The sequence below is a fragment of the Anopheles aquasalis genome, chromosome 2, assembly GCF_943734665.1.
Source record: "Anopheles aquasalis chromosome 2, idAnoAquaMG_Q_19, whole genome shotgun sequence".
Lineage (NCBI taxonomy): Eukaryota > Metazoa > Arthropoda > Insecta > Diptera > Culicidae > Anopheles > Anopheles aquasalis.
Genome location: NC_064877.1, coordinates 65834406 through 65860526, shown reverse-complemented (window position 1 = coordinate 65860526; position 26121 = coordinate 65834406). Strand labels below are relative to the sequence as shown.

The following is a 26121-nucleotide window of genomic DNA, read 5'->3' as shown; positions in this document are numbered from 1 at the left end:
GTATTTTGTTAAATAATAAAGGTTTTGTCGATTTGTAGAAGTATTTCTTACTTTTAAATACGCTTCAAAAAGACTTTCTAGTGAATGGTGTACCATCTGTACCATGTACCATCTGTTCATAATTTGAAAAGGATTAGAAGGACTTTGCAAATGTTAATTTTGAGAAACAACCTGAAAGTTGTGATATGCTCTGAGTCCTGTATGAGTGCAGTATTTCAAATCGCTTTCAAAAGACTTGCGGTGAGTGTTTGAAAAGCGTTTAGGTAAATATGATTAAACAAAAAAAAATAAAAATAATATGACTTCAATTGCAGCAGTCATTGAATAAAATCTGAAGGTAATAATACTAAGTGAATGAAAAAAATAGGAAGAAAAGAAATAGAAAAACAATAAAAAGTACTATTAGTATTTTTTACTCTTTACAAAATTCAAAAGTTTCGCTTTAGTTATACCCGTTTGGAAAGACATTTTAGAATTAGAACCGTAAATAAGTTTTATGAGCAATTATTTGCATTTTAAGTTCCAACAAGACACTAGGTCATTTTATTGAACCCATTACTAAGTATTTATTTTTAATTTGAGTCAACTTTGTCTTCAATAAAACCAATATCCGAACTAATTCAAATGAGCAACACAACTTTGGAATTATTGAAAGAGTCACAGTAACCATTGCATTCGCAAAAAGGTTCATCTCAGAATCAGTTTCGAGTTTGTTCCGCGTAGCTTTAGTTTTCTCTAGGTCCAAGATGAGCGAGACACCCGGTAGCTGCCCCGAAGCGTTGTCCTCTGATACCGATTCGTTCCTGTTGCACGTCAATCCTGCGCTGATTGAATCGGCACTAACACCCATCCCATCCGGGCTAATTCAACCCAACGTATGGCCGCTGATGGAGCACAAGATAAAGAAGGGCCAAAACACGGACCTTACCGTGCGCATCGACCAGCAACGTTTCCCTTGCCATCTGCTCCCGCTGCAGTGTTTTAGCGGGTTCTTTGAACAGGAAGTGACCCCCGGTAAGGAGTTGATCGAACTGCCCGGTGAAAAGGTGTCCCCGGCTGCCTTTCGCATCATCTACGAATGGATACTGGATCCGAGGCGACGTCTTGAGGCTGCCCACTTTACGGCCGTTCTGGTGGCGGCCGAATTTCTTCAAATTCCCGCTCTGGTCGAACGCTGCTGGCAGCATCTGGACAGCCCGCGAGTGATTGAAGACGTGGCGTTCTACGTGTTTCTGCAGAGCATTCCATTCCGGTGCACCGAGGTGCGGACCATGATGTTGCGGCGTGTCTGTCGCTTTTTCCTGGTCCTCGTCAGCACGCCCGAGTTCTGCGAGATGACGCTGGACGATCTGTCGGTGCTGTTGTCCTCCAACATTATCGGCGTGTTTGACGAAACGGACGTTCTGTTTGCCGTGTGTCTGTGGTTGCTGTACGATTGGTTCGAGCGGTCAGAGCTGGTGGACGAAACGATGCAACTGGTCCGGTTCGAGGCGATGCGAGCCGCAGATCTGGGGCGGCTGTGCATTTTCCGCGAGTGTGCCGAACTGCAACCGATATTGCGCCATCCGACCACGAAACAGTTGGTGGACAAAGCGTTGGCCTCGGTGTGTGCCCGCGAGTTGAGCAGCGAAGGGGATGTCGCCGGATCACAGCAGACGGATTTGCGTATCCGGTTGCAGGCGGATTCACCGGAAACGAAGGCGTTCGCTGCGGGAGAACGGTGTTTTGAGGGGTTCAACGAGTTCATGGCGCTCATCCGCTCCGATCCTACCGTTTGGCAAACGTTTCGGGTGGCCGGAGGCAATACGGGGCCCCTGCCGGAAGTGTTCGCCGGTATGGAAGGTGGACATTGAAGCCGATCGGAACTGTATGAAGCTTGCGTAAATTCTTGTCGTTAGTGTAGGCCAAATTCAAGGTGCAAAGTATGAGTACGGGACTATCTTTTGAAGCTTTTTATTTGATAATATATTGACGAAGTGTTAGAAGCATGGTGTAATCACTATTAAAAGTAGCAAATTAATGATGTAAGCGAATTTCATTCGGAGGCAAGGTTCTGATTATCCAGAATGTTATTCAATCATAAGCCTTTCTTCAACGGTCTTCCAGAGAGATTGATTGTTTCCGTGATTGTCCGGTCAGGCTAAAGTAACCTGATTAAAAATGGAATGATAACAAATGAATACAACACCTGGTAATTATTTATTGTTTTGTTCGTCATGGTTTTTTAGTTGTTGGTGGATTTTCAGTTATGATCGTCACGGGAACTTCCGTGATGGAGGCGCATGATTACGGTGCTAACATTAAAATGTAATAACATTTCAATATTATTATATGTAATAAAATTAAATATTAAAATTACATATTAAAATGTAATAACATATCTTCTTTCAATTGATGCAAAAACTGCAGAAATTACTCTTCAAAAGCTAAGCATCTAGACATTTGACTCTTCACGATTTTCCCGGCGATTTTCCGGCAAATGAGTACGGTTTAAAAACGGCCGATCCAAAATGGGTTCAATTCATTTTCCACTAGAGTACGCTAGAGTACTAATTTTCTTTCTCGCTCTTGCGCGTGAGAGAAAGCGAGAGAGTTTTAAAATACAGTGATATGCTCAACATCATTTCGCGTTCAAAGACTACTAAGAACCGTTGATATTCTTTAAGAGAAATATTCGCTTGTTTTAGTGCCCAATCTATTGTTCATTTATTTTTTTACTTTGGTTTATGGTATGTTCAGTGAAGAAATACTAAGAATTTCACTAATGAAACGCGTGGCTGGTCAGATGATGAGGATGAAAAAAACTTCTTCAGGGAAGAGTGGTGGACTAGACACTCTACCCTGTGGCATGCCCGAAAAAAGAGTTAAAGGAGAGGACAAGGATTAATTTACGGCAAGGCCCCCAGTAAGTCGAACAGGAAGTAGTGAGGATTGAAGTTGGACGCTGCACAGGAGTTGGTGTAAACCACTTCGATTTGGTGGCTGTTTAATTTGTAGGGAAAAAAGTTATTGAAGAAGGATAATGAGGTTGACAGGTTGATATCCGTTTAATACAATGCATACATGAACAATTATTTAGGATAAACTCGTCTGTTTAAATTACATAGTATACTCCTTTCAATTTCTTCATAAAGAATACGAAAAGGAAATCATAAATAATTTAAAATAATTTGAGTCGTCTGCCATGCGGACAATTATGTGCAACAGAGCGATATAAGCAATTGGAGGTCGTCTCCCATCTCCTAACCTAAGGGAGAGGACCGGCCGTCGATTTGCTTTTCACTAACAACAAACGCCACGCCATAAAAACGAAAAATATTGAACCCTAATCCTCTCCCCCCTCTTTACAAAGCTTCCAACGCTAACAACACAACACGACCCGATCCGAGAGAGCGGAAAAAACTGAGCATCAAGTTGCTCTTCTCTTTGCTCGCCATGGCATGAAGCGGAGTACCGTACGGTGGGAAAGGTGAAGTTTGTTGCCAAACTCAAGGAGCTGTCCTCCCACCCACCCACCCATCCATCGGGCGGTTGAGCGGTTGCGAATCGCATTTACTCTGGCCGGATTCTGGCAGCCACCGACGCCGACGCCGCTGTCCCCTGATGGTGTCGTAGGTTACGGCGCGAGTACGGGCGAGTTTTCGTTTTCATTTACAATCCCACGGGTGGCCCTCCCCCGGTACCGGCTACAAAACGGCGTGCTCTCCGCTTGTGTACAAACACCGACAACGACGACGAGGACGACGACGAGAGTAAGCCAAGAGCCGACGGTCGACTCTCGCTGGAGCACACCAGGCCGGCCATCGGCGCTCAGCGAATTTTCCGGCGAAACTCTCGAAGCGTTCCTTCGCTCTCGCAGCAGCAGCAGCAGCAACAGTACGGCGGGAAAACGTTGCCTTCTAGTGACGACAAACCTCTAGTGACCGACCGAGCGGACCGTGGTGGAGTTCAGTTTTATGTTGTCGCTCGGTACGCCTGGAACGCATAACGGTCTGACCCTCCGTTGAGTTCGGTTTCGCTGCGTCTTCCTGTGGATGCACGACATTTGAGGCTTTTGTGTTGGTTTTTTTTTTGTTAATCAAAAGAACGGAGAACGAGAAGAACAAAAAATTTTGAACCAGTGAGCGTTCGGCGTGTGTTTGTCGGGGAAACTCTGTTTTGTGTACGTTTGGTGTGGTGGAAAATTTTGCAACAACACAACTAATCCTTGAGCATACCACACACCTGTTTATCTTTGTGCAGAAGCAGCGCATATGCGGATTATCCGTCGGCAGGATGTCGATTCACCTTGACCAGTGCCAGTGAGTCCGAGTTCCCCGGAAGAAGAAGAAGAAGAAAAAGAAGAACGTCTTAAAAGTAAACCAACTACTAGGAAGCACCTGCATGTGCTGCCATGATCAGCCAATAGTTTATCGGATACACCCGGTCAATCAAGATCCTCCCGCGCTGCCCGCACGCGGCGACTGCATCTCGTCCAGACTAAACACCGAGACCGTGACCGCGAGAAACATCCTCCAAAGCACCGAAAGATGGGCGTCAGTGTCTTGTAGTTCTGTGATCGAGTTTGTTTGATCCGTCGACGCTGCATTGGTGGAAGGGTGGAACACCGGTAAACAAGCGATGAAAATGTAACTTTCCACACCGGACACCGGTCGGATTCCAGTTGCAGGGCGGCGGTCTATTCACGCCCGGTGTTAATCGCACAAAATGGAACCCACCATCACGCGTGAGTGAGTTTGTGAAGGAGTGTTTTTTTTCTTCGTTTTGCCGATCGACAAAAGGCCCCCTCGGCGTGGTTTTCTGTGGTTTATAAAATTGGTTTGCACATTCGCGCTAAGGAAGTCTGAGTAGGCCGTGAAAAACATACGTATTTAAGCTTCTTAGTGCTTACATCGGAAGTAAAAAGTGCAGTGGTTTGATAACGGAGAAAGTGACGGCGACGAGAGTGGAGCGAGCAAGAGAGAGAGAGAAGGGAAGGGCTTCCAAGCTCCGGCAGACTGAGAGATACGTAAATCGTCACCGCAGGCAACGGCGAGCTCATTTCAGGAATCGTCGCGACAACCTTTTAAGGCGGGCGAGCGAAGGATATATTTTATGCTTTGGTAAGTACCCTCCCTGCCAAGCCACATTTGATGTGCACAATCTCGTGTCTCGTGACGGACAGTTCACTGGCACTGACGTGGACGAGACAAGACGAGAGTGGCGAGAGTTTTCCATTTCCTTTCAAACGATGTCGCCCCATGATGCAAAGTATGTTAGCGGTAAAACAAAGGTTTGGCATCGATTCTTCCAACATACAGAACGGTCTAATTGGATCACCGAATGTATGATTGCAGTACCGAGTGTCCAATTTCATGGCAGGGACCCTCTCACTCACTTTTACCAGCGTATTTCCACTCAATAGGCTACCACAAATTAGACAAATGAAGCACGGAATAACAAATTTCAAACTGTCCAAACATCACACCGCGACAGGTGTCTCACAACCGATAATCAGTTTCCATTTCAACGGAAAAGGTTGTTCCGGCACTCCGATGCTAAATCCGGATTCGTAAATACGTACCACCGTCGCCTGCGCGAGCTGATGGAGACATTGTAATAGCCTGAGAGAGAGGAAAACATAAAACTCTAAAAAAAACCAAGAACGCCCCATTGCTCCGTCACGGAATTTGAGGAAAATCCTCCGCTTCCGAAGCCTTCGCTCTATGCGTCTGTGCCTGCGTGTGTGTTTGTTTCGTGATTAAGTGAAGCGGAAAATAGAAAAAAACGCGCTGATGCCAGCCAGTCAGCCAGCCAGCCAACGGGCCGTCACTAGTTAGCCAGTCATTTGGCGCGCTGACGTCAGTCAGGCTAAGGTGGCCATGGAAATGGGGTAGCAGGAATGGGAGCGGAGGGAGGCAAAGCAACTGCGCGAACACGGAACGGAGCAACCCCGGGGTTGCTAGGGGCAGCACATCGAGCAATCGAAGCAGGACCAGCCACTGTCCTCGGCGTCATCAGGACCAGACGCCATTTTTTGTTGCTGCTACTGCTTCTCCGGGTTTCCGGTGAGCCAGTCCATTTCCGTTCATTCAACCGGCCGGCCAAAGGATGTGAAAGCTAAAGCGGCAATTGTCATCGGGAGCTGAAGCTATCGAGTTAGTGAAACGAATGACCTTTCCGTTTCCATTTTTCTACGCTCTCCTTTACGGATGGCCCATTAGCGGGTGTGATTGCCGCGTGCCGGTGGTACGATCTGTGCCTCTCGCTGCTAATTGTCCTATTTCCACCAACACCCCCTGCTTCCCCCTTTCCCTTCCCCCCGCGAGGTGCACACGTGATCACACGATTTCGGGCACTACGCTGTAAACACAAACATTTCCCGATAGTGTGTGCACCGCGAGGCCACCATTGCCGTAGCCAAAGTTCTGCTGCTGACCCCCCGGCACACTCTCTCTCTCCCTCTGCGGTGAAGAGATTGACAGGAGGCCGGACCGAGGGCAAATCGTCGTGGTTTTCGGTGCTAAAAATACCTTTTCCCCATCGACCGCGGCGAAGGGTGGTGGCCAGCCTTTTTGGTCACCGATTCTTAGGTAAGGGGTGGCGCATGGATGGATGGATGGCGGTGGTGGTGCAGGGTCAACACGGTCTTGGCATGGTCATCGTTTGCGTCCGCACCGCACAGCCTTGTGACGAAGGAAATAAATCGAACTATTAATCTTTCTTCTATTTCCGTTTCTATTTCGAACCGGTACACCGGTCGCAGTGCACGGAGTGTAGGCTGTGGCCGTACCAACGGGACATTGGAGACACACAGGTTGCTCGAGTTGCCGAGAACCACTTTGGCTCGATGGTTTATTCAGGATCAGCCATAAGGGCCCGAGCTTCGATTTATAAAAAGAGTAAACGAGGTAGAACAAGCCATCTTGGGCGGTAATAACACTTTCATTTGCATTAAATTATGTTATTCTCGGGACAGTGCCTCAAACCGGCATACCTTTTTCAAATGAAATTGAAGAGTACTTGGAATGTTTTATTTTGTTCGTCAAATTCCTGCAACGCAATTAATTGAAAAGCATCCTATATGAGTTTTCCTGCTCGCTGGAAATTCTGGAATTCATTCGAAGTACAAATACTGATACCAAGAAGTTTTCAAATATGATACCACTTTCAGTAGCAATCTTGACGCAGCACGAAACAGGACACTACAATCTCACTTCATACAGATCTACGGCCATGCAGTTGTTTGCCTCTGCCAAAATTAATTAAATTTGATTCAGAAAGGAAATTTGTAAAAGCTATGTATGGTAACAGTTGATATGAGGACAGTTTCATGCGATTAGAGCTGTGGATTAATTTTTTGGTTCATATACACATTCACAAATTTGATACTTTTATGAGAAATAGTCAATGAACTTTGGCCCTAAATCGTTTGTAATATGATCAAACAAGCAATATTGAGAAGGAGCAATATCTGGTGGTTAGAGCGGTTTCTGACACATTTTGAATAGTTTTTTCTTGAATTTGTGCCACGTAGCCCGGTGTAAAACTATTGGAGAAAATTACACAAACCATTCGCTCTAATAGGTAAGAGCATCTGCTTAATAGAGACTATTAAGCAACTTAATTAGACTTTTCCGGATAAAAATTCTGTGGATAAGAAATGATATACTTTACGCTTTAATCACTTCTAATGTAAAGGATAATCAATGACTACAGTAGGTGTTAAACGATTTCGATTATTTCACAAAAATATATTGTATATATCCTTTCTAAATGCATCAGAAATGCAAAGCCTATCCAAGTAAGGAATCCGACTAACTTAAGAGTATCGTAAACTTTTTTGAGCTATCTTTGAAATTAGAAACAAAACATGTCCGTCGTAGTTTACCTCGATGCCCGGGGGGTCAGTGCGCGGTCAGGTCCCCAAGGGTATTTTCTTCGGCTTCGGGGGCTTTGGGCCGATAAACAAAGCGAAGGCAATCGTATCCTTGTCAATCATAATTATCCTTGTTACCCCTTAATGAACGAAACCGGCAAAGGGATTGGGGATACGTTGAGTCATTTGCATCAACAGTTTATCAAGGTAATTACAAAAGAAAGCTACGACGCAAACACCATTCTCCCCCCACCAGGCATTACATTGCGAAGGATTGTGTGACTGGCAAAGGAATGAAAATGGGATACATCTCAATGCATCATTTCCTCCTCTCGCCCGGGGGACCGCATACGTAAACCTCAACCGTTGATTGACAGCCATTTGAATTTCACATGTTTGGTCACTGTCGTCGTCCTCGTCTATGTTGTTGGCCTCGTCGGAAGCCAACCAGCGTCATCACCAGGCTCGAGGTAATACGCCGAGTGCCAGCAACGCCCGTCGTCTTATCGCTTTGTGGTGACGGGCGGCGGAAGGAGCGTCCTGGAGGAGTATCCCCTTCCTTCCTTGGTTGAAGCTTAATTAAAACGGTCCGCTCCGGTCGTCCGATTTCATTTCCGGGCTTTTCGACCCCACCCATCCGGTGCCCATGTCAACCTTTGGACACTATCAAACTGGTCTCTTGGCCAATGCGGAAGGCGAAGTGGCGTTCGGTGGTCGAGAGTAAATCGTGGGATTTAAGGTGGACATCTCAAGCGGCATTAGCTAAATTCTACCAAACGATGCTGACGTGGACCGAGAGTCCGGGTAGCGCACGCGTTCAGCTAACCAAACGATATATTGACAAATCCCGCTCATGAGGGTTTTACGGACAATGATATTTCTTCGCTTAATTGTCCAATTTCTTGTGCCAGTTCTTTCGGGAGTTCTATTTTTATTTCGCTTCCCGTTCCCTCCTTCGAAAACTCATCTTCGAACGAAGCGAAACATTAGAAACCATTTGTTGTTGCCGTTGTTCCCCGTTTGGCTCGGGAAAATGCACGGAATCCTCCCCATCCTCTAATTGCCAACCCCGTAAGCTCATCATCCTTATCAAAAGGACCGCCACACCAGCGATACCAGCGCGCACCGTTCGTCGTCGTCGTTCCGGCGCTATGTCAGGTGGAAGCTTCCTCTTTTTCCCAGGAAATCCCGTCACTCCCGGTTGCTGAGAAAGGACACGACTACAGAACACTAAGTAGCGGGAGATTGTATGTGTGTGTCGTGGTCGAGTTAGTGTGCAAGTTACGTTGGTATTCGTTTCGCGCAACCATCATCGCTGGTGGTCCCTTTGGTTGGCAGAATTATGCTGGCTCTATTTTTAGCGACCGGAAGGCCGGAACCAGCACTTCAAGCGTTTGACGTGAGGACGCGAGCTGGAAGTGCGCGCGTGGCCACCGAATCCGTTGGGCTTATGGCAGGGGTGGGTTGGGATCCACTTGGAGCACGAGTTGCTCATGTGTTGCTCTGACACTCCTCCATTGGGGACGCTTGGATAATATTATCCAGAAGCCACAATCTCGTTCCAGTTGAGTGATGGTTGGTGGAAGTAACAGCAGCCTTAGTCGCTTTCGCGTCGATGTATGCATTCAGAGCCCTTGTCCTCTTTCTCCAGTTTCGCCAAATTGGTCGAAATGATGGAACTCATCCGCCTGTGAGGGTTCACTTTACATTTGGCCCTCGATTTGGATGCTGGAAGACTCGCCAGCCAGTGCCAGAGGCGTGAAATGGCGGTCGGAATCGAGTCTTTCTGTTGTTGCGCACCACTTGGACCGTTGATCGATCGAGGATCATTGACGAAAGGTAAACAACGTTGATGGTGCGGCATGGTGGCCGGTCTGTGCGGGCCAGACCGGATGGTTGATGGTTTTTCGACAGCTTCCATATGGCCACCGGGTACGGCAGATGATTAGGTTAGTTTGCGGTCTAGCGGGTTCTCGTTCCCTCCAAATGCCAAGCGCTCACGAACTCCCTAAGTTCCGCCGTCGACAGAGAGGAGAGAGAGAGCAGAGAGTGAGTAGAAGGGACCCGTATCGAGTGACGCCGGCAAATCGAGGTGGAACCGAGCATCACAGCCATCAGCGTTTCGGCGATTCGCGTAATCGAAACGGAAATGCCGGCAATTTATGGGAATGGACCGAATCAATAATGGAAAGCATAAAACCCACCTGGACTGGGGATGGGGAGATGGAGGATAATCGCCACAAAACCACTACGCTTGCCATTAGGTGACAACTCGAGGGCAACCAAACGGAAAATGGCGCAAATGCAAATGTTTCCCGTTTTGGGGCTGGCGGAAGTCGAGGTGTTCACAAGGTCACAAGGTAGCTTTTCGGGGTACATTGCGAGCACCGTTGGTGGGACCGGGCGGCCCTGGCATCCACCTGGCATCCTGGCACCCGCATGCCACACAGAAAAGACGGGAAGATGAATGTGGGCGTCTGTTTGGGTGGGAAAACAAATTGAAAAATAAAAGTGGAAATAAATTTCACTCACACTTGGAATCTGTGCTCGGTCGTCGGTTCCTTTCCTCGGGAAAGCGAAAGTGCGGTGGAAAATGAGAAAGAAAACTCAAATCCCACGCACACTGCTGGTGGGTTGGCGCGCCGGGCCGGCCTTTATTATCTTCGGGGAGTTTCGGCGATTTGTGAGGTTTGTTTATTTTCTTCGCACTTTTCCCGCTCTTTTCATTAGACTTCCGCTCCATAGGGGGTGAGGGATGGGGGGGGGGGGGGGGGTAGATTTTTCCACCACCAACCAGTGTGTATCACGTTATGGTCCGGGATGCCACCATTTAGATTTTAGAGGAAAATCATTTAATGAGATGCTGGCGCGATGAGATCGGTGGCCGGTCCTTCCTCCAGGTGCTCCTAAGCGAGCTTCTCGCTCAGCACAGCCTGCTAGAAGCTATCAAGTCGTCTGGCAACCTTGAGCAACTGACCGAACGCTTGCTGTGCGTTATGATGAATGTCCATTACGCGGCTCTCTCTTTCTCTCGCCCTCTCTTTCTGTGTGTGCCCGCGTCCTTCCTGCGAGCAGCCAAAATTCATTTTCATTTATTTACTTTGCACCCCCTCCCTCCCTTTTAACCACCCCTACAATTTGCGCTGGACGGCTTGTGGTGTTAATGATGCTTATCCCTCCGATGGCGGATGATACGTCGGTCCAATCCACCGATCTCACTCGCTGGCGAAGCAAATGAAGTGTATCGTCAATGGCGGCCAGGGGGTATGCAAGACTAAAATTGATCATTTTCCGCCCACCTGTGAAGGGCCACGACACGAAAAGGGGCGCGTTCGAGTGGATTCAATGCTTTTGGCGGAAGGTCTGAGTGCGGTACGCGTTTGGTTTGGTCTCGGTCGGCGATGGTCTCCGCTCCCTGAATCCAAAGGACGACATTGGCGACAGCAACGCTGTAGGACATCGGCGTGAAATTGAATCCTTTTCGGTGTCAATTTAACGATGGGCGCACCCGAGGAATGTTTGCTTAGGACGGAGGCTCAGGTGGAGCGAAGGATTGTGGTTTATTGTTTTTAAGAGATTACTTTTTTCGGGTCTGGCAGCGCTGCTGTTTTGGGCAACGAGTGCGACTTGATGATTTGTTGGATAACGACGGAAATGGCAAGTAAATGATTAAACAGAAGCAGAAACACTCTGCTTATCCTGAACCCGAGTAGCGAGCGAAACAGATTGTTGTCATTCTGTTGACAGAGGCAACTTGCTGGTAACATGATTCCTGATTGATCTACTCAATCGTGGCAAGCCTAATTGGTTGTTGTTAAGGTAAAATTTAAACAGTTTTTGTCAAGTAGATCAAGCTATAGAACAGATTATGTGGAAGTACTTTATCTTGTTTTCTTTGTTTATGAAGCTTCACTTTAACTAGAAAACAATCGCTTTTGTTTCTTAATCTCCATCCTTCGAATCTTTATCAATACTTCTTTCTTCCAATTTCAATATCTAACGATCGCACTGACGGGACTATCAACGCTGGCTCTCATTTAAATTGAGCTCATCGGAATTAATTATTTTAAGCTCCTTGCGTCAATGCTGTGGACTTCGAGGGGCATCTTGTCTTTGAAAAGAGGCAACAAGGGCAGAAATTCGAAGATCCTTTATTCATTCGTTTACAAGGGTGTTTGCGAGTTTCGTCCTCAAATTCCTGGAGACTTATAGTTAGCTCTAATTGATTCCAAATTCAGTGTTGCGTGCCCTTTTCGTGGATGACATTTCGTCCTTGTGAATATCTCGACTATTCCTCTGCTGTGTTTCCCTGTGTTTCTGCTGTGTGTAGTGACTATCACTGAACCTAAACTGAGATTGCATATAAAAAAACATCAAAAAGATGAATTTCTATCAGCGAAGCCTGTTCAATGCACTGTCGCTGTAGAGGAAAGATGAAATTTAAGAAAAAAATCAATACAAAACCACAATGAATCCGTACAACCAGCATCGGAGCATCATGTTTCCCGAAGCGCTGCCCCATTGCCATCTGACGACATTGCTCATTTCTGTCCACGATTTCTACGAAGGAAATACATCAAAGATCGCTGTGGGAAACAATAAAATGTTACACTTTTCTGCGAAAAACGCTCCCCGTTTGAATGTTGGCCAGGATGTTCAATGGAACGAACTCTTCCGTTCGCGAGCCGTACGCACCCCTAGTGTCCTTGCACCCTTGGCCTCCCGATGCGATTGAAGTTTAGTTTGAAGTGGGAAAAGCGCTTTTCCATGAACCGGTACTGCTTACGATGCGCGTAATACTTGGAATGCACAAGCAACGCTACAGTGCCTCAAGTGTTAGATCTACTCTGCTTTATTTCATTTCGCCCACACCTTGCTTACTTCCATGCGGCCTCCTCTTCAGTAGCGTCATCATCATCATCCATGCCAGCGTTGCTGAGGCTGATGAAGCGAGGTGACTCCACTCACTTATGCAAGTCTGCGTTTTGCAATCATCTCTTCGGGCCGAAGTAGCTGCGTCAGTGCGTCCTCGATCCAGCCGCTAGTGCTCGTCACTCCATCTGCCACCGTAGCGAAGCGGGGCAGCGAACGAACTTGATTGCTTCCTGAACACTGAATCCAAGCTGGCCCTGAATCTATTACCATCGTCACCACCCACCCACCAACCATCCATCCTGTTGCTGCAGTAACCGTATTTTCACAGTTGACTGGGAAATTATGAGTCGAAGAGGCCAGGGAAGGGAAGAAGGTTGAGCGTGTTGGGAGAAAATAGTAAAATTAGATTAATCTTGCCACTCAACGGCCAGAACTGGCTCAACGCTCAACGGAAATCCCTGCGGTGCTGGCGAAGGTTGTTCTAGCGCCCGGCACTCCAGAAGGTGGTTCCAGGTGGTTATAAGTTAAGCTACTACAAGGATGTGTACCATGTGCTATTCGCACTATTAGCAGGAGCCTCTTCAGGGCGTGTGTTTGAGAGACGGAAGCAGAGAGGAGAGCTCATACGCCAATGAGCCTGCCTTAACCTGGAACAACTGTTACCGATAGGCGGTTCCAATCGATTGGCTGAGCTACTAGGAGGGATATGAAGGGAGTGAAAGGGGGTGCTAAAAATAGCTCCCGGGATCCAGTTTATTTTGGGGGACCTCACGGACGACCTGGACGAGGCCGGAGGAAGGTTGCATGTTGAACATGCAATCGCTGCGGGAGTGATGGCAAAGCGCGCACTCGTTCTCGCTCTGGCATCGGACGTTCTTGTTCGTTGCTGGCAGGAGGAGAATGGAGCAAGGATATGCAGTGCGTTGAGGGTGGGTCGAGGATGGTGCCTTCCGTTCCATCGCGTGTGTTGTGCGCTTCCGGCCAGAGTGGAGTCCGTTAGCGAGTAAGTTCATACAGCGAGCTGACTATCGCAGGAGGCTGTATGTCCTGGTTGTATGTGTGTTGGTGTGTGGTTTGCTGTAGGCAAAGGACGAAGTGAAGCGCGTTGAACGGTTGATGGTTCATGGCATGCTTCGCTCTAGTTACTGCTCCCCGAGGACTGGGTCGCTGGCGGTTGCCAGAGTCGCTCTCTCTCTCTCTGATGCTCCTCTTGCTGCTCCTGACGGATGACACACAAAACACACACTTACACTGGGCACCTGAACGAACGGCCTACCACAACTGCTGCTGTTGCTGCTGCTGCTAATATGAAATGGTAACTGGGTGGACGTGCGGCGACTGAAGGTAGCGACCGATCCGAACCAGGACATCATCCAAATACACACCGAGACACTACGTCACGTTAGCATACAGTGGCCCGCTGTGGACGTGAGGGAATGAAGTCCGTTTCAATGGATAAATGAAAGCCAAGTCCGTTATTCGTTCTTCTTTCCTGAGCGGACTGTGGAGCGATTCTCTCTTGTCTTCGTCCTGCATCCGGCGTTTCGGTCGTCCGAAGGCCTTCCTACGGACACGGACTCACCATTTGTTGCGGGTAAACAGTAAACCGTTTGATGTTGCACACCTCAAGGACTCCGTCAAGGATAGTCGTGCTCCCAAAATGGTCGTAACAGATAGGCGTTTGTAGAGAAGGAGGAGGTCCTTGTAGGAAGCATTCAAACGATCACCGTGACCACGTTTCATCCAGGTGGTGGCGAGGTAGCCGAGGCCGTTTATCATGCCCGATACAGACGGCCAGGGACGGCCGGAGTTTGACCTTTCGATACCGACCGTGTGTTCCGGGAGAGGAAATTTTGTGTTTCCACCTGAAGGACGGACTCGTCGGGTGTTCCGAAAAACCGGAACAGACAGAGGGCAGGTGAACAACACGGGACCAGCCCCGAAAATCCTACACAAACTTTCACCCTTCGTCGAGGGCGCGAAATAAATTGCACGACGACTGTCAGCTGAGGGTGGTTCCGCTTCATTGGCGTCTCGCAATGAAACAAAACGGCTTCAACACGACCTCGAAAAGGATCCGGGGACCTGTTCAGTGATAGAAAAGGGCAACCATTTCGTGGAGGGCGCTCGTCTGCCTCTCTAATCTTGCGCTCATAAATTATCGGATGTTCCGGACCGGACTCCACACCAGAAAGGCAAAATGCCAGAATGTCAAAGTTCACGACCGCGACAACCGGGCCATCCTGTGTGCCCGATGCGAGTAATTGGACACATTTTGCGGCGAGGGTGCGCGCGCGTGTGCCATTAATAAGCATCGGTGTCATCGCTGGCATCAAGTGAGTAATCGCAAAGGAACAACCGAAGGAGGAAGGAGTTCCGTTCGCGAAATAACCCGATCGTTATCGGCAAGATTATTGACGAGCTAGTTTCTCCGAAATCGATGAGGTTGGGTGATTGGATTAATTAAAACTTGAACTACATTACCTGATTCCGATTCCGTAATTATGATATAATGTGGCAACGCGCCCTTGGGACGGTGCCTTGCGGAATCCATCTAGCACTAATTAATGGCTGTGTGCTTCGTCCTTCGGCAGGACTCGGCACACAAAAGGGACAGAAATAGATGGCTGGAGTGCTGCGAGCATTAACTTCTGCATGAATGCTTTAAGCCTAACGGCGCATGCCACCGGGAGGCAGTATTCCGACAGTTTCGTTCGTCTACCTCCAATTAATTGGATGGACAAATTTGCGAGAGTAAAAATATGATCCCGTTCCCGTGCCTGCAATCGTTCGTAAGGATTCATGAGCTTCAAAAAGCTGTCCCATCGGGGACGGCTTACGTTTTGTGCTTAAAACGGTGGTTTTCCCGTTCCACAAAGACGATGGAAAGATGAAAAAGGGGAGGAAGACAAGAACAAAGGACGCGGAAACCACGTCGGCTATTGATGCCGTAACGAGCGTGCCGAGCGACAAAGCAGTAGCAGCAACAGCAGCAGCATTCCGGTGGAAAACATTTTCAATTTTTTGCTATTTTCGTACGAAACGTCAACGACAACGGCGAGCAGCACCGGAGACGGTGACTGCAAATGAAGATCTTGTTTCCATCTTGTGACGCTAACGCGTCATCCTTGGTGTGCGCGTTTTGCACTGACTGATTGGCTGACTTTCCCTCTAGCAGGTAGCTCTAGCTAGTAAGAGTTGTAGAAACGAATATTCAATTGCAATAGAGTCATTGCACTGTATTTTAGTGGAATCTTTCATTTACATAGCAGCAACAAGAGTTGACCGAGGCAGTGTGCTTGCTATTAACGTTTGTTTTTATATTTTGAAAGTTTTATTGAATTCTTGCTATCGTGTCAGGCAGAAACAAATGTTGCTATGTCTCAAATGATAGTAAACCCTTGAGCAAGGATAGTTTATCGCTATTGAAAGTTCTTTTCGTGTACATGTACTTTAAGAAGTTAATCTTGAAACAAACAACGGTGCGGGTACGCCACTATCAATCGACAGAGAGCTGAAATCGGGCTTAATTTTTATGTGTTTACCATTCATCTTTAGTGATGGGCTTTCTAACGGAATCGCAACTGTTTGAATCCTCCAAGATGCTTCCTGCTTTATTTCAACTAACAGTAGGTGTTCAACAACCAAAAAGGCTCAACAGAATGATGCGTTTGACCTGTCACTGGAGTCTTCCTAGCCCAGGGAAGTCAACAATTAAAAAGAGTTGTGGGAGGATGCGGATTCTCAGAACTCTCTTCATGAACCGTTGCCTTTCAACCACAGCACCCACTCAGCTAATCGTCTTATCAGCGCGATACCATGGCAGCGATTCATCCTAAACTGCATCTACTTCCATGTTGAATGTTGAATAAAAAGGGGAGCTTATGTTTAAAGGACACCCCCCATTCGCTCCAATGTTTGATGCTTCCTGGAATACTTACGCTGCTCACGCTCACGCTGCTCTGTTTACAAGTACTTTATCCGAAGCCATACCCTCCAGCGACAGTCTGTGTGTATGCCACGAGAGGTGTGAAGCGATGTGTAGACGAAAGGAACGTGTTTGCGAGCTGCGCCTCATTATGGCTGCCGGCATCTGGCACCAAACACCACACACCACAACCACAGAATTCTGGGTGGAAAAGGCGATGCGTCGCGACTTGAAGAGCTAAGACAGCGTGCAAGATGACGAGCCCCAAAAGTGAAGAGAAGGGGGCGCGCTATTCTTGGTTAATGCCACCACAAAGTGTGTTCTGAAGACCGAGCTGCCGGTGGTGGTATTATGGAGGGACAAGTTTCTCGGAAACCACCATTAACACCAGCGAGAGGCTCACCCAATTAGGTCAGGTCCGGCGCCTCGCTTGTTGCTTGCTTGGTGGCCGGTGGCTGGCTGTCTATGCGATTTCCCTTTTCGTTAATGAGCGTTGGCAACAATGCTCGTATTTTATGGATGAACATTTTACGACCGACGATTAAACATCTTCCATCTTATCTAAGGTCGTGCCAGAGGAGTGAGAATGTTCAAAGCGAAGTTACTATCGATCCAGGAACCATCCTTTAATGCTTAGAGGGAGTTGATTCAATTAAAATGTCTCTCTCCACCTACCACAACCACAACCCGGGACCGAGCCGGCCACGGAAGTTACTGAAGACAAATTGAATAAATCAACTTTTAGAAAACTTTAGATCGACTCCAGCTCAGCTCACCACGGGTTCTGTAGAGTGTCGTAGCGTCGGAGAAAGTGTTATCGAAAAATGTAAATCACCGTCGACATCACAAGTCAGGCCCCGGAGCACAATTCGTTTTCCAATATATTCGTCCAACCGTCCCCCCCGGGGTCCCGGGATGGCAGTCACTCACAGACTGGTTTTTTGTTGCTCGCTCTCGCTACGGAGCGAAGGATTACTGTCTGGTGGAAATGGATGTCAAATTGTGGTTGTGCTGTCTGCCCTAGACAGCGGCCTTTCTCCTCCTGTCGCTTGCCCTTCTTTGAGCATCCCATGACTCATGCCGGATTGCGGTCGGCCTACCGTTCATGATTGCACGATAAGATGCGTTCGATGCGACAGGCGCGACCGAGCCCTGACAACTATCGATTTTTGCGCTATTTATAGCCTCACCGCCAGGTCGGCCTGGAGTCTGCCACCAATTTTATCTAGCCAAGTGTAACAACCTTCCCGTGGGCGCACCGCGTGGTCGCTAAGCGATTAGTGGGCGGTGGGTGGTTTCTTTTATTTTCCAGGAAATGGCTTTTTTGGCGCTCGGTATAATACAATAATTACGCCATTTGTGATGGGTACGGAGGCGTAACGTGGGCGAAACAAGAGCGCAATACAATTGCCGCGTGGGCAAACGGGCGCGAGATGTTGAAAAGACATCAAAATATGGGTAACGATCGGATTTGCAGAGCAAACTGGGCTAATTTTATTTTATGCATATGTTGGAACTGATGATTGGTAATGGTGACGAACAAAAGTGATCAGTAACTGTGTGTTCGAGTGAAATGCGCCCACGCCACCAACACTACAGACAGAATGGTTCGGATAGTAGAATCAGGCGAGTACGGGTTCATTTCCAATCGATCCACCGAAGGGGACGAAAGCTATAAACTATTCCACGAGCAATTTATCTGCAATAAAAGTAGTATTCGAAAAATTTAATGAAGAAACATTTTTTTCACATTTCAACATTCACAACATAATAGAGTTTGTGATCTCTTTTTTGTTTAACCATTTAAATTAACCGTTCATTTAAATTTTTGTAGATGGAGGCGCCAGGTATCCCCCACGAAAGTACCGGCTACCTGGCGCCTCCATCATCGGGTTTATGACAACGGAGCTACATCATTTCGTTTTCCTGGCGCTGCGACCAGTTTTGAAAGTACCTATATCTATCTGGCGACGAACATCAGCGCCGAATGGGCTTTGGTGTAAACAAAGCAAATTTAATAAAGCCATGCACCTCCAAATTATGTGATGAAATGGTTCGCGAACTTGCTTTTGCTTTTCTTTACATGCTAATATGAGTTTGAAACCCTTAATCTACATCAAGCTGATTGACGAAATGTACGATAAATTAACATTCTAAACAACATCAATTTCTTCTTGTTTTGGTTTTAAATACTATTTGAAATCGAACCAAAATTGTGCTCGGATAATGTTGCTTATAACAACCAGAATATATTTATATATATAAAAATCTCGTGTCACAAACTTTGCGTCCCAATTGCTCCGAAACGGCTGAACCAATTCTAACCAAACTTGGTGTGTATATTCTTTTGGTAATGGCAATTGATATAAACTATCCTACATTCACTTAACTTAAGTCATCTTTTTATAAATATTCAAAAACCACTTTTCACAATGTTAGTACCTAAACTCCTCCGAAACGGCTGAACCGATTCTCATTAAACTTTGTGTGTGTCTTCTGTTGGTATCAGAATCGGATGTAAACTATATTTCATTCACTTTACTTAAGTTATTCAAAAAATAAGAAAATTATTTTTCGTAACTGATTTGTAAGCTGTACAGGGACGTTTTTTATGGATTTTTCATACAAAAAAACGAATTTTCTCAAATTGTTATAGCCCTAGCTCAAACAGTCATTTTTATATGATTTTTTTAAAAATCGACTAAATCGCAGAGATTAGCAGTCAGGATGCTGAACAGCGGAAGAGTTGCTAACGAACAAGAAGGCCGGTGTTAGCTCTGTTGTGGACTGTATTCCAAATTAACAGACGAGACTTCTGATTTCTTTGCTATCTAATCGAATACACCTTTATTCTCTCTTCAACACAAAGAACCACGTGAGCGATCGTCTCTCATGAGTGCTCTTACTAATCTCAATCCAAATACTTAATCCCATCCTATAACACGCTCACACTACTCCATACATCGGTGAGCAGTTGACGCAACCGCCGGTTTAAACATTCATCGAACACTTCCCCCCATGTGCACCCCTCCCAGGTGCACACCCCCCTAGGTGCACCCTCCCCAGGCGCACCCCCCCAGGTGCACACCCCCCTAGGTGCACCCTCCCAGGTGCACCCCCCCCCCCCAGGTGCACACCCCCCTAGGTGCACCCTCCCCAGGCGCACCCCCCCCCCCCCCCCCCAGGTGCACACCCCCCTAGGTGCACCCCCCAGGTGCACCCCCCCCCAGGTGCACCCCCCCTTGGTGCACCCCCCCCAGGTGCACCCTGCTTGAAGGTTTGAATGTAATCTAATGTTAATTCCTTTGCAAAAATGAACAATAGCCGTCATGAACAAAATAGAAACTCAAAGAAAGAGAAAATTTCGGATAACACCTGTCTTTCACGCGTAGCGACGCACGCGGGGTCAAGCTAGTTTGCCTATAAATTTCATAGTTTTCTTTACGCTTTTTGCATCTCCTTTGAAAAGAAAAAAATGAGTTGAAACTGCACCATCCGCAACAGCAGCTTAAGCGGCTATGGAAATCCTCCCCAACTCTCTCCTCTATCTACAATTAAACAACAGCTAGTGCACCGTTTTCCATTTGTCGGAAGTTCATTGTACTGTGGCGGAAAGTGAAGCGCTTTCCAGTAAACGGCACCGACTCCTCGTGAAGGACAAAGATACCTCCGGTCATTCTCTTCACCGAACGCCCAAGAGTCTGGCATTACAAGTGGCGCATCCTTAAGCACACGCACTCGATCGCGACTGCGTTCGTGCTAAAGCTCATCCAGCCAGCCAGCCAGCCAACCATCGGGCTGCTACTACTGCTTTCCGGCACGTAAATCTCGCTCCCCTAATCGCTGCTGTCTACTCTCGCGTTGCGTTGAGTAAATTGTTTCTTCTTTTTACAAAGACGGCCCCACCGACAGGATGCTGGAAGAGGGAAAAGCTTTTACTTTTTACGAGGAAACTTTCCCCTTGAAGTTCAGTTCGCTTCTCTCGGGATTGACTTGCTCGGGCGGTCAAGTTAGGTCATTCATCCCCATTCCACGACGGATTCCGTTGGGCTGGCCATGACCGGTCGAAGGCTTTCGTCCGCTACACAGGTCCGCTGGTCTACCGCTGGCCAGTATGGTGCTCGTCAAAATCGATGTTAAGTAAATCACGAATCCGATCGGAGGAGCATCCGTAGTAACGCTTGATTGCTTCTCAAAAGGACCTCGCTCCTTTCATGCGCTCTCGTTTTTGGAACGTTCGGATCGTTGGGATTAAAAATAAATCTCCGTCACTCCGACTGGACGTCGTCAAAAGGGTCACCAGTAAAAGGACGACGAAAATGGATCGATTTCTTCGAGGGAACCCATAGTAGACCCCCCTTCACACCCCGAAATCCATCACCATTAACGTTGCAGCCCACCATTAAAGTATCATCCGCTGAGGTTTTCGCGTGGCTATTCTCTTTTTTTTTGGGGGTGGTGGTTCAGCAACGTGTCAACCGCAGGGGAGCTAAAAATAGCTCCGCTCAATTTTATTTATGAACTTCCGATTAATCTTCATTTGGATCGTTCACCGTCCACCGTTCGTGGGAAGACTGTTCGACAACCACTAATTCGTTCTCACTTTCGGGTGTTTTGGTGGTCGCTTCCTGTCTTCCGGACCAGTTCTTTCTTGATCCTTCTCGTTCGTTTGGTGTCACGATACGCATCCTGGATGGGGTGACACTCGGCGAATCAACAGAGAGAGAGAGGCGCCAGGAGCAACGGGTGGGATTTTTTCCATCCAAATCTGCTCGCAAATCGCATAGAGAAGCTTAAGACCATCAAACGACCATCAAAAACATCAACAAAAAGCCCGGAAAATCGGAACAGCCCTTCACTTCGCTGCCACACACTTATTAAGGCCTTCGGCTGCCCGATTGGAGCGTAGGCCGCCATAACACTTTGCGAGTACACGTTTGATTGATGTTCGGTCGTTTCGGGGAATAATTCTCACACTTTCCATGCCAACCAGGAGCTGTGGGTGTTGTTATTGTTAACGGTGAGTGGTGTGCTCGAGCGCAGGTGTTGAGAGTCCGGATATTGACTCATTTTCACCACAGGCAGCCACTGGTGAGTGGCGAAAAGGGTTTTTGGTAATCATTGAAGTGAGCTAGCGTCGATACGGCCCTCCTGCGGTTGTATTTTTCATTTTCCTTTCCACTTCATTGTCATCGATGAGCGGCGCTTTTGATGTCGCTGTTCACCATCGTGCCGCCTCATTACGCGATGATGAATGGCGCCTAATGGTGCCCTCGGCGATCGAACGATGAACGATGACTAATGAAACGCAGCGCAATCGATCGAGGCGGTGGAGCGTAGCTCGTTCGGTTTGTACTTTCTAGCGGCATCATGTTGCTGGCTGTTCGTAGAGCGTCCGTTTCCACGGCCTACAGAATGACCTTGAAAATGTGCAGAAGCCGAATCCAGTAAACAGCGAACAATGTTTAACGATTGAAGTACGAAAATGTACGAGCGCATCTAGATGACTTGTTTGCTACCGTTGGTGCGACTGTTAGTTCAGCTGCAGCTTCAAAGCGTTAATGGACTCGCACTTTCTGCAACTATCGACCGCAAATCGGTCTTTCCCACAGTCCCAGGAGGGGTTGCGCTTCGATCTAGCATCGGTTTTCCCGCTGTTTTCGTTTCGTGCAGTGCGCACCTGCATCCCGGCCGGAAACTCCCTGGCAAGGCACGCCAACCCGGTTTACGATAATCGACAGCACGGGAATCGTTCAGGTCGTTCCGAGTATTTCGTTATGGAGTGCTAGTGGGCGCTAGTGGGAGGTGATAGGCTCTGGCGGGAAGCTCGTTCTCTGGTGCAATCGATTGGTTTTTCAGTGCCAGCAATTTCCCCGTTGCACGTCAATCCAGCCAGCTGCGGTTTGGTGGTTTGCACCGTGCAACAATCTTACCCTCCAAAGAGAGATAGAGAGAGAGGGGTTGCAGTTTAGTCATTACGCGAGGGAGGCTGGCGTAACTAACGGCAGTACTGACGGTACTAAAATTAATGCATCGAGTTTGTGCCACCGGGCAAGGCCATCCGGGAACCGGGAACCGAGAGGGAGCGCGCCTTTTAATTATAAACAGTTACCGAGAGGCCCAGCGAACTTTGGATCACTGGTTAGGTCCTTTTAGCCGTCGAATCATCGACCGTAAGAGCAGTGAGTGGAGAAAGGGAAGATGATTCTAGTTTTAAATTAACGAAATCACCTGGGGCCACCGTTCGCTCGATAGCCCAGGTTGTCGTTTTCTACGGCTACGGAGAATTGTAAAAAATTATGCTCAATTGCATTACGTTTACGGTTGAGTGAGCTGTGCATATGCAATAATTTTATAGCACTGCATTGCAATGCAATCTTTTATTTATTGAGCAACGACGAGAGCTAACGGAGGCGATGCGTTGTATCGGCTTCACCATCGTCCATCGTCACTTTAAGGCCTCTTCTCGAACGCGGATAAGAGGATTTCGTCCATTCTGGACGTCATTACGCCGACGACTGGAATTTCGCTGAGCCGAAGTGGTATTTTTTCAGCAAATAAACATTAAAATGCATTAAAATTTATGAAAAATATGAAAGGGAACGAAAAAAAGGAAAGTTACGTAAACCGGGTTTGGAGACTTTTTGGTTCATAGTAAAATTTTCTCTTAATATAGCAATTCAGTAGCTAATGGTTGGAAGTTTCGACTGATACATATTACAGATAACATCTTCCTATTATTTCTACACAGAAATAGACCACACACGGTGCGATTCGACTCGAATTTCCGTCCACTTAATGAGGTTTAAAGCGCAGCTCGCAAACTCTTCATCCATCGTCCAGAAACACACAGATCGGACACAAGGTCAAAAACCGAACAGCCGAACACAGTTGTCATCGACCTTTTCGGCAAGCATTCCACCCCACGAGACGAGACGGGACTCTTCATCTGCGCCGCCGGTGGGGGCCACTGGCAGGACGACGACGACGACGACGACGTTGGAAAAACAGTTTTACGACCCATTAGCGACGCGTACGCGGCTGTTGCTCCACATCCCGGTGGCCGGTGGCCGGTGGCCGGTGGCCGGTGGCCGGTGGCCGGTGGCCGGTGGCCGGTGGCCGGTGGCCGGTGGCCAGTGGCGGACATTCGCCCGGTGAGAGATGGCGGCCGTTTGATGCGTGCGATGCGAAAAGCAAAAGAAAGAAAAAAGTAACACAAAAGCCATAAAATACGATACGAGCTGCAACCTTCGTGTGCTGTCCGGCGCCCTGCGCCAGCGTAAGCAATTCGCCTGGAACCGTTTCAGTCAATCCGGCGATCCGCCGGACGGCACTTAAAGCTCGTGTGTCGTTCCACATATGTGTGTCCCCGGGGCGTATAAATTTGTTTTCAAAAAAGTGTCAAATCGTATCGAAATTTACGATGGCAATGCTAGACCCGCCCTCCCAGTGCTGGGGAGATTTTTCCGAGGCCACTGCACCCCCACTGGTCCCGGGATGGGGATGATGCATATGCTGGATGGATCATGGCGTGGTGGTTGGTTTGAATTTCCATTACGAGACACGCTGATTAATGAGAAGGAAAAAGGGAAAGGATTATGGAGATGTGTGCCAGATCTCGGCCGAATTTCGGGCCCCGGAGAGACCACACAGGAATTGCGTGATTTATGATCCGGCGGAATGGCTCGAGGGATTGGATCGTAGCTCGAAAATGGTCCAAATTTCCAGCCCTGGGATCGCTGTTGGATTAATGAGTCACAAACTCGTGGCTTTGCTCGGGGGAATTGTCTAATGAAGAAACCAAACAGTTTTGTCCGGAAGACGCTGGCAAGTCGCTCCCGAGAGTCCTAAGTCTAACATCAGAAAACAGAGTCACTTTCCACCGAGACTAATTAATAAGAAAAATCGCAACCACCAACGATCGCGGTGGCCATTGGTGGTGATGATAAATGAGATGCCAGCGGCCGACCGTTCGCTCTCCAAAAGCCAGAATTGCGGCGAGCTGCATGTGACTTTCGGTGAATCACTGGAGGCGACATCGTGGCTGACAGATTAAATAAACACATCACTAGACAGGCCGACGGGCTGCGACCAGTCGTGCGGCTTTGCGTGTCGCCCCCGCCCCTCCCGTCGTTGTCCTTTTTTTCGTGCTGGAGCTAAGTCTAATGGTTGCTGGCGTGCCGCATCATCGTCGTCGTACGTCATTCTAGGTCAAAGAGGGAGGGCACCACGCCTCGTCTGCGCGCGCTGTTGGTGGAGGTTTGGATTTTTGCAACAAAAAAGATCAAAAACAGCGTTTCAACGAAAGTAGAAGAAAAGGAGACCCACGAAGAAAGGTCACGATAGTGGCGACCAGACTGGAGATAATGGGCGCGAAATTTGCTCCACCACAACAAAACTCTGTCACTGGGAGCTCTCCAATGGCAGACGCACACGGCGCACGTAATCATGTGCGTCGCCCTTGTCGTTGAGACAGCTGTGTTGATGCGTCATCCTTTCGCTCTCGGCTCGCGCACGGAACAAGCGAGAATCTACATCTTGGTGGCAACGGAACAACGAACGAAGCGCGCGATGAAGAGCAGGGAAAAAGGGGGATGGTGTTTCTTTTTGGAAATACTGTAGAGACCATAATGCTGCACGGTTTACGATTCGGCGCTCGCTCCCTCGTCTAATCCGCCGAGAGTTTAAGAAGCGCCGGAACGATGGCCCAAGGGGCATGGCGGCGTCCTCATAAAGTCTGCTGCTGGTGCCTTGGGTGGCAGACAGTGCCCATCGTGAAGGAGACGGAGGGGTAAAAACGTAAAACGCCACCGGGTGATGGTGACGGTGACGAAGGCGACGGGTAGCGCGACCTCCGCACTTCAATATCACTGACTGACGTCATTCATGGTGAAGGCGAAGGTCAAGAGGGAACGAAGGGAGGGGGGGGGGGTAGCTTTTCAAGAACACCCTTCCCGTAACACCAGCATCCCCACCCGGGATACCGTGGGTGGAATAGAAAACCTTCCGGACATGGGTTTCCGGATCGTCACCCCCGGGTACGCATTTCGAGAGGACTTGGAAAGTGTGTTTGAGAGTTGCCGCCGCCGCCGCCTCCGCTTCTCGACGTTCGCCGGTGTGTGGAGGAAGGGAAGGTGCTGGGAAAACAAAACCGATTTTTCACGCGAAGATAAACTCATCTCATCTGCGTGCGTGCGTGCGTGCGAACGACCAGCGTAGCACGTAGCGAGTTCAGTGAAGAAAGCAACAAATGGTGGATGGGCAGAGGAGTGTTTCAATTTGCCGCAAGCGCAAATCGGATTGCTGATGGAATCTTTGGTCCGAAGGGCGTTAGGCGAAGACTCATAATCCTCCCAAAAGGGACGACGGATCTGTGGTGTAAAATGGGTCTTCGTTGGTTGGTGTGGTCTCTGGGCGAATCGGTGAAGTGCGTTGTGCGTTTGCGACAGGCTACGTTCTG

General features: G+C 48.1%; 2 protein-coding genes across 2 annotated transcripts in view; both read left to right on the top strand.

The window, feature by feature from the left end:
* The first annotated feature begins 714 nt into the window (after positions 1-714).
* Positions 715-1942, top strand: LOC126569372 (uncharacterized). The gene has a single exon (XM_050226413.1). The coding sequence runs from the start codon at positions 747-749 to the stop codon at positions 1851-1853; it is 1107 nt and encodes a 368-aa protein (XP_050082370.1). The 5' UTR covers positions 715-746; the 3' UTR covers positions 1854-1942.
* Positions 1943-4847: 2905 nt separating this feature from the next.
* LOC126581221 (serine/threonine-protein kinase meng-po-like) overlaps positions 4848-26121 on the top strand; it is a 32423-nt gene continuing 11149 nt past the window's right edge. Inside the window, exon 1 of the mRNA XM_050244730.1 lies at positions 4848-5102. The gene's annotated coding sequence lies outside the window, so the exon portion shown is untranslated. The remainder of the gene's footprint in view (positions 5103-26121) is intronic.

Bases quoted from the DNA above. Each gene is read 5' to 3' on its own strand.
- LOC126569372 (XM_050226413.1), top strand. From the start codon at position 747: ATGAGCGAGACACCCGGTAGCTGCCCCGAAGCGTTGTCCTCTGATACC.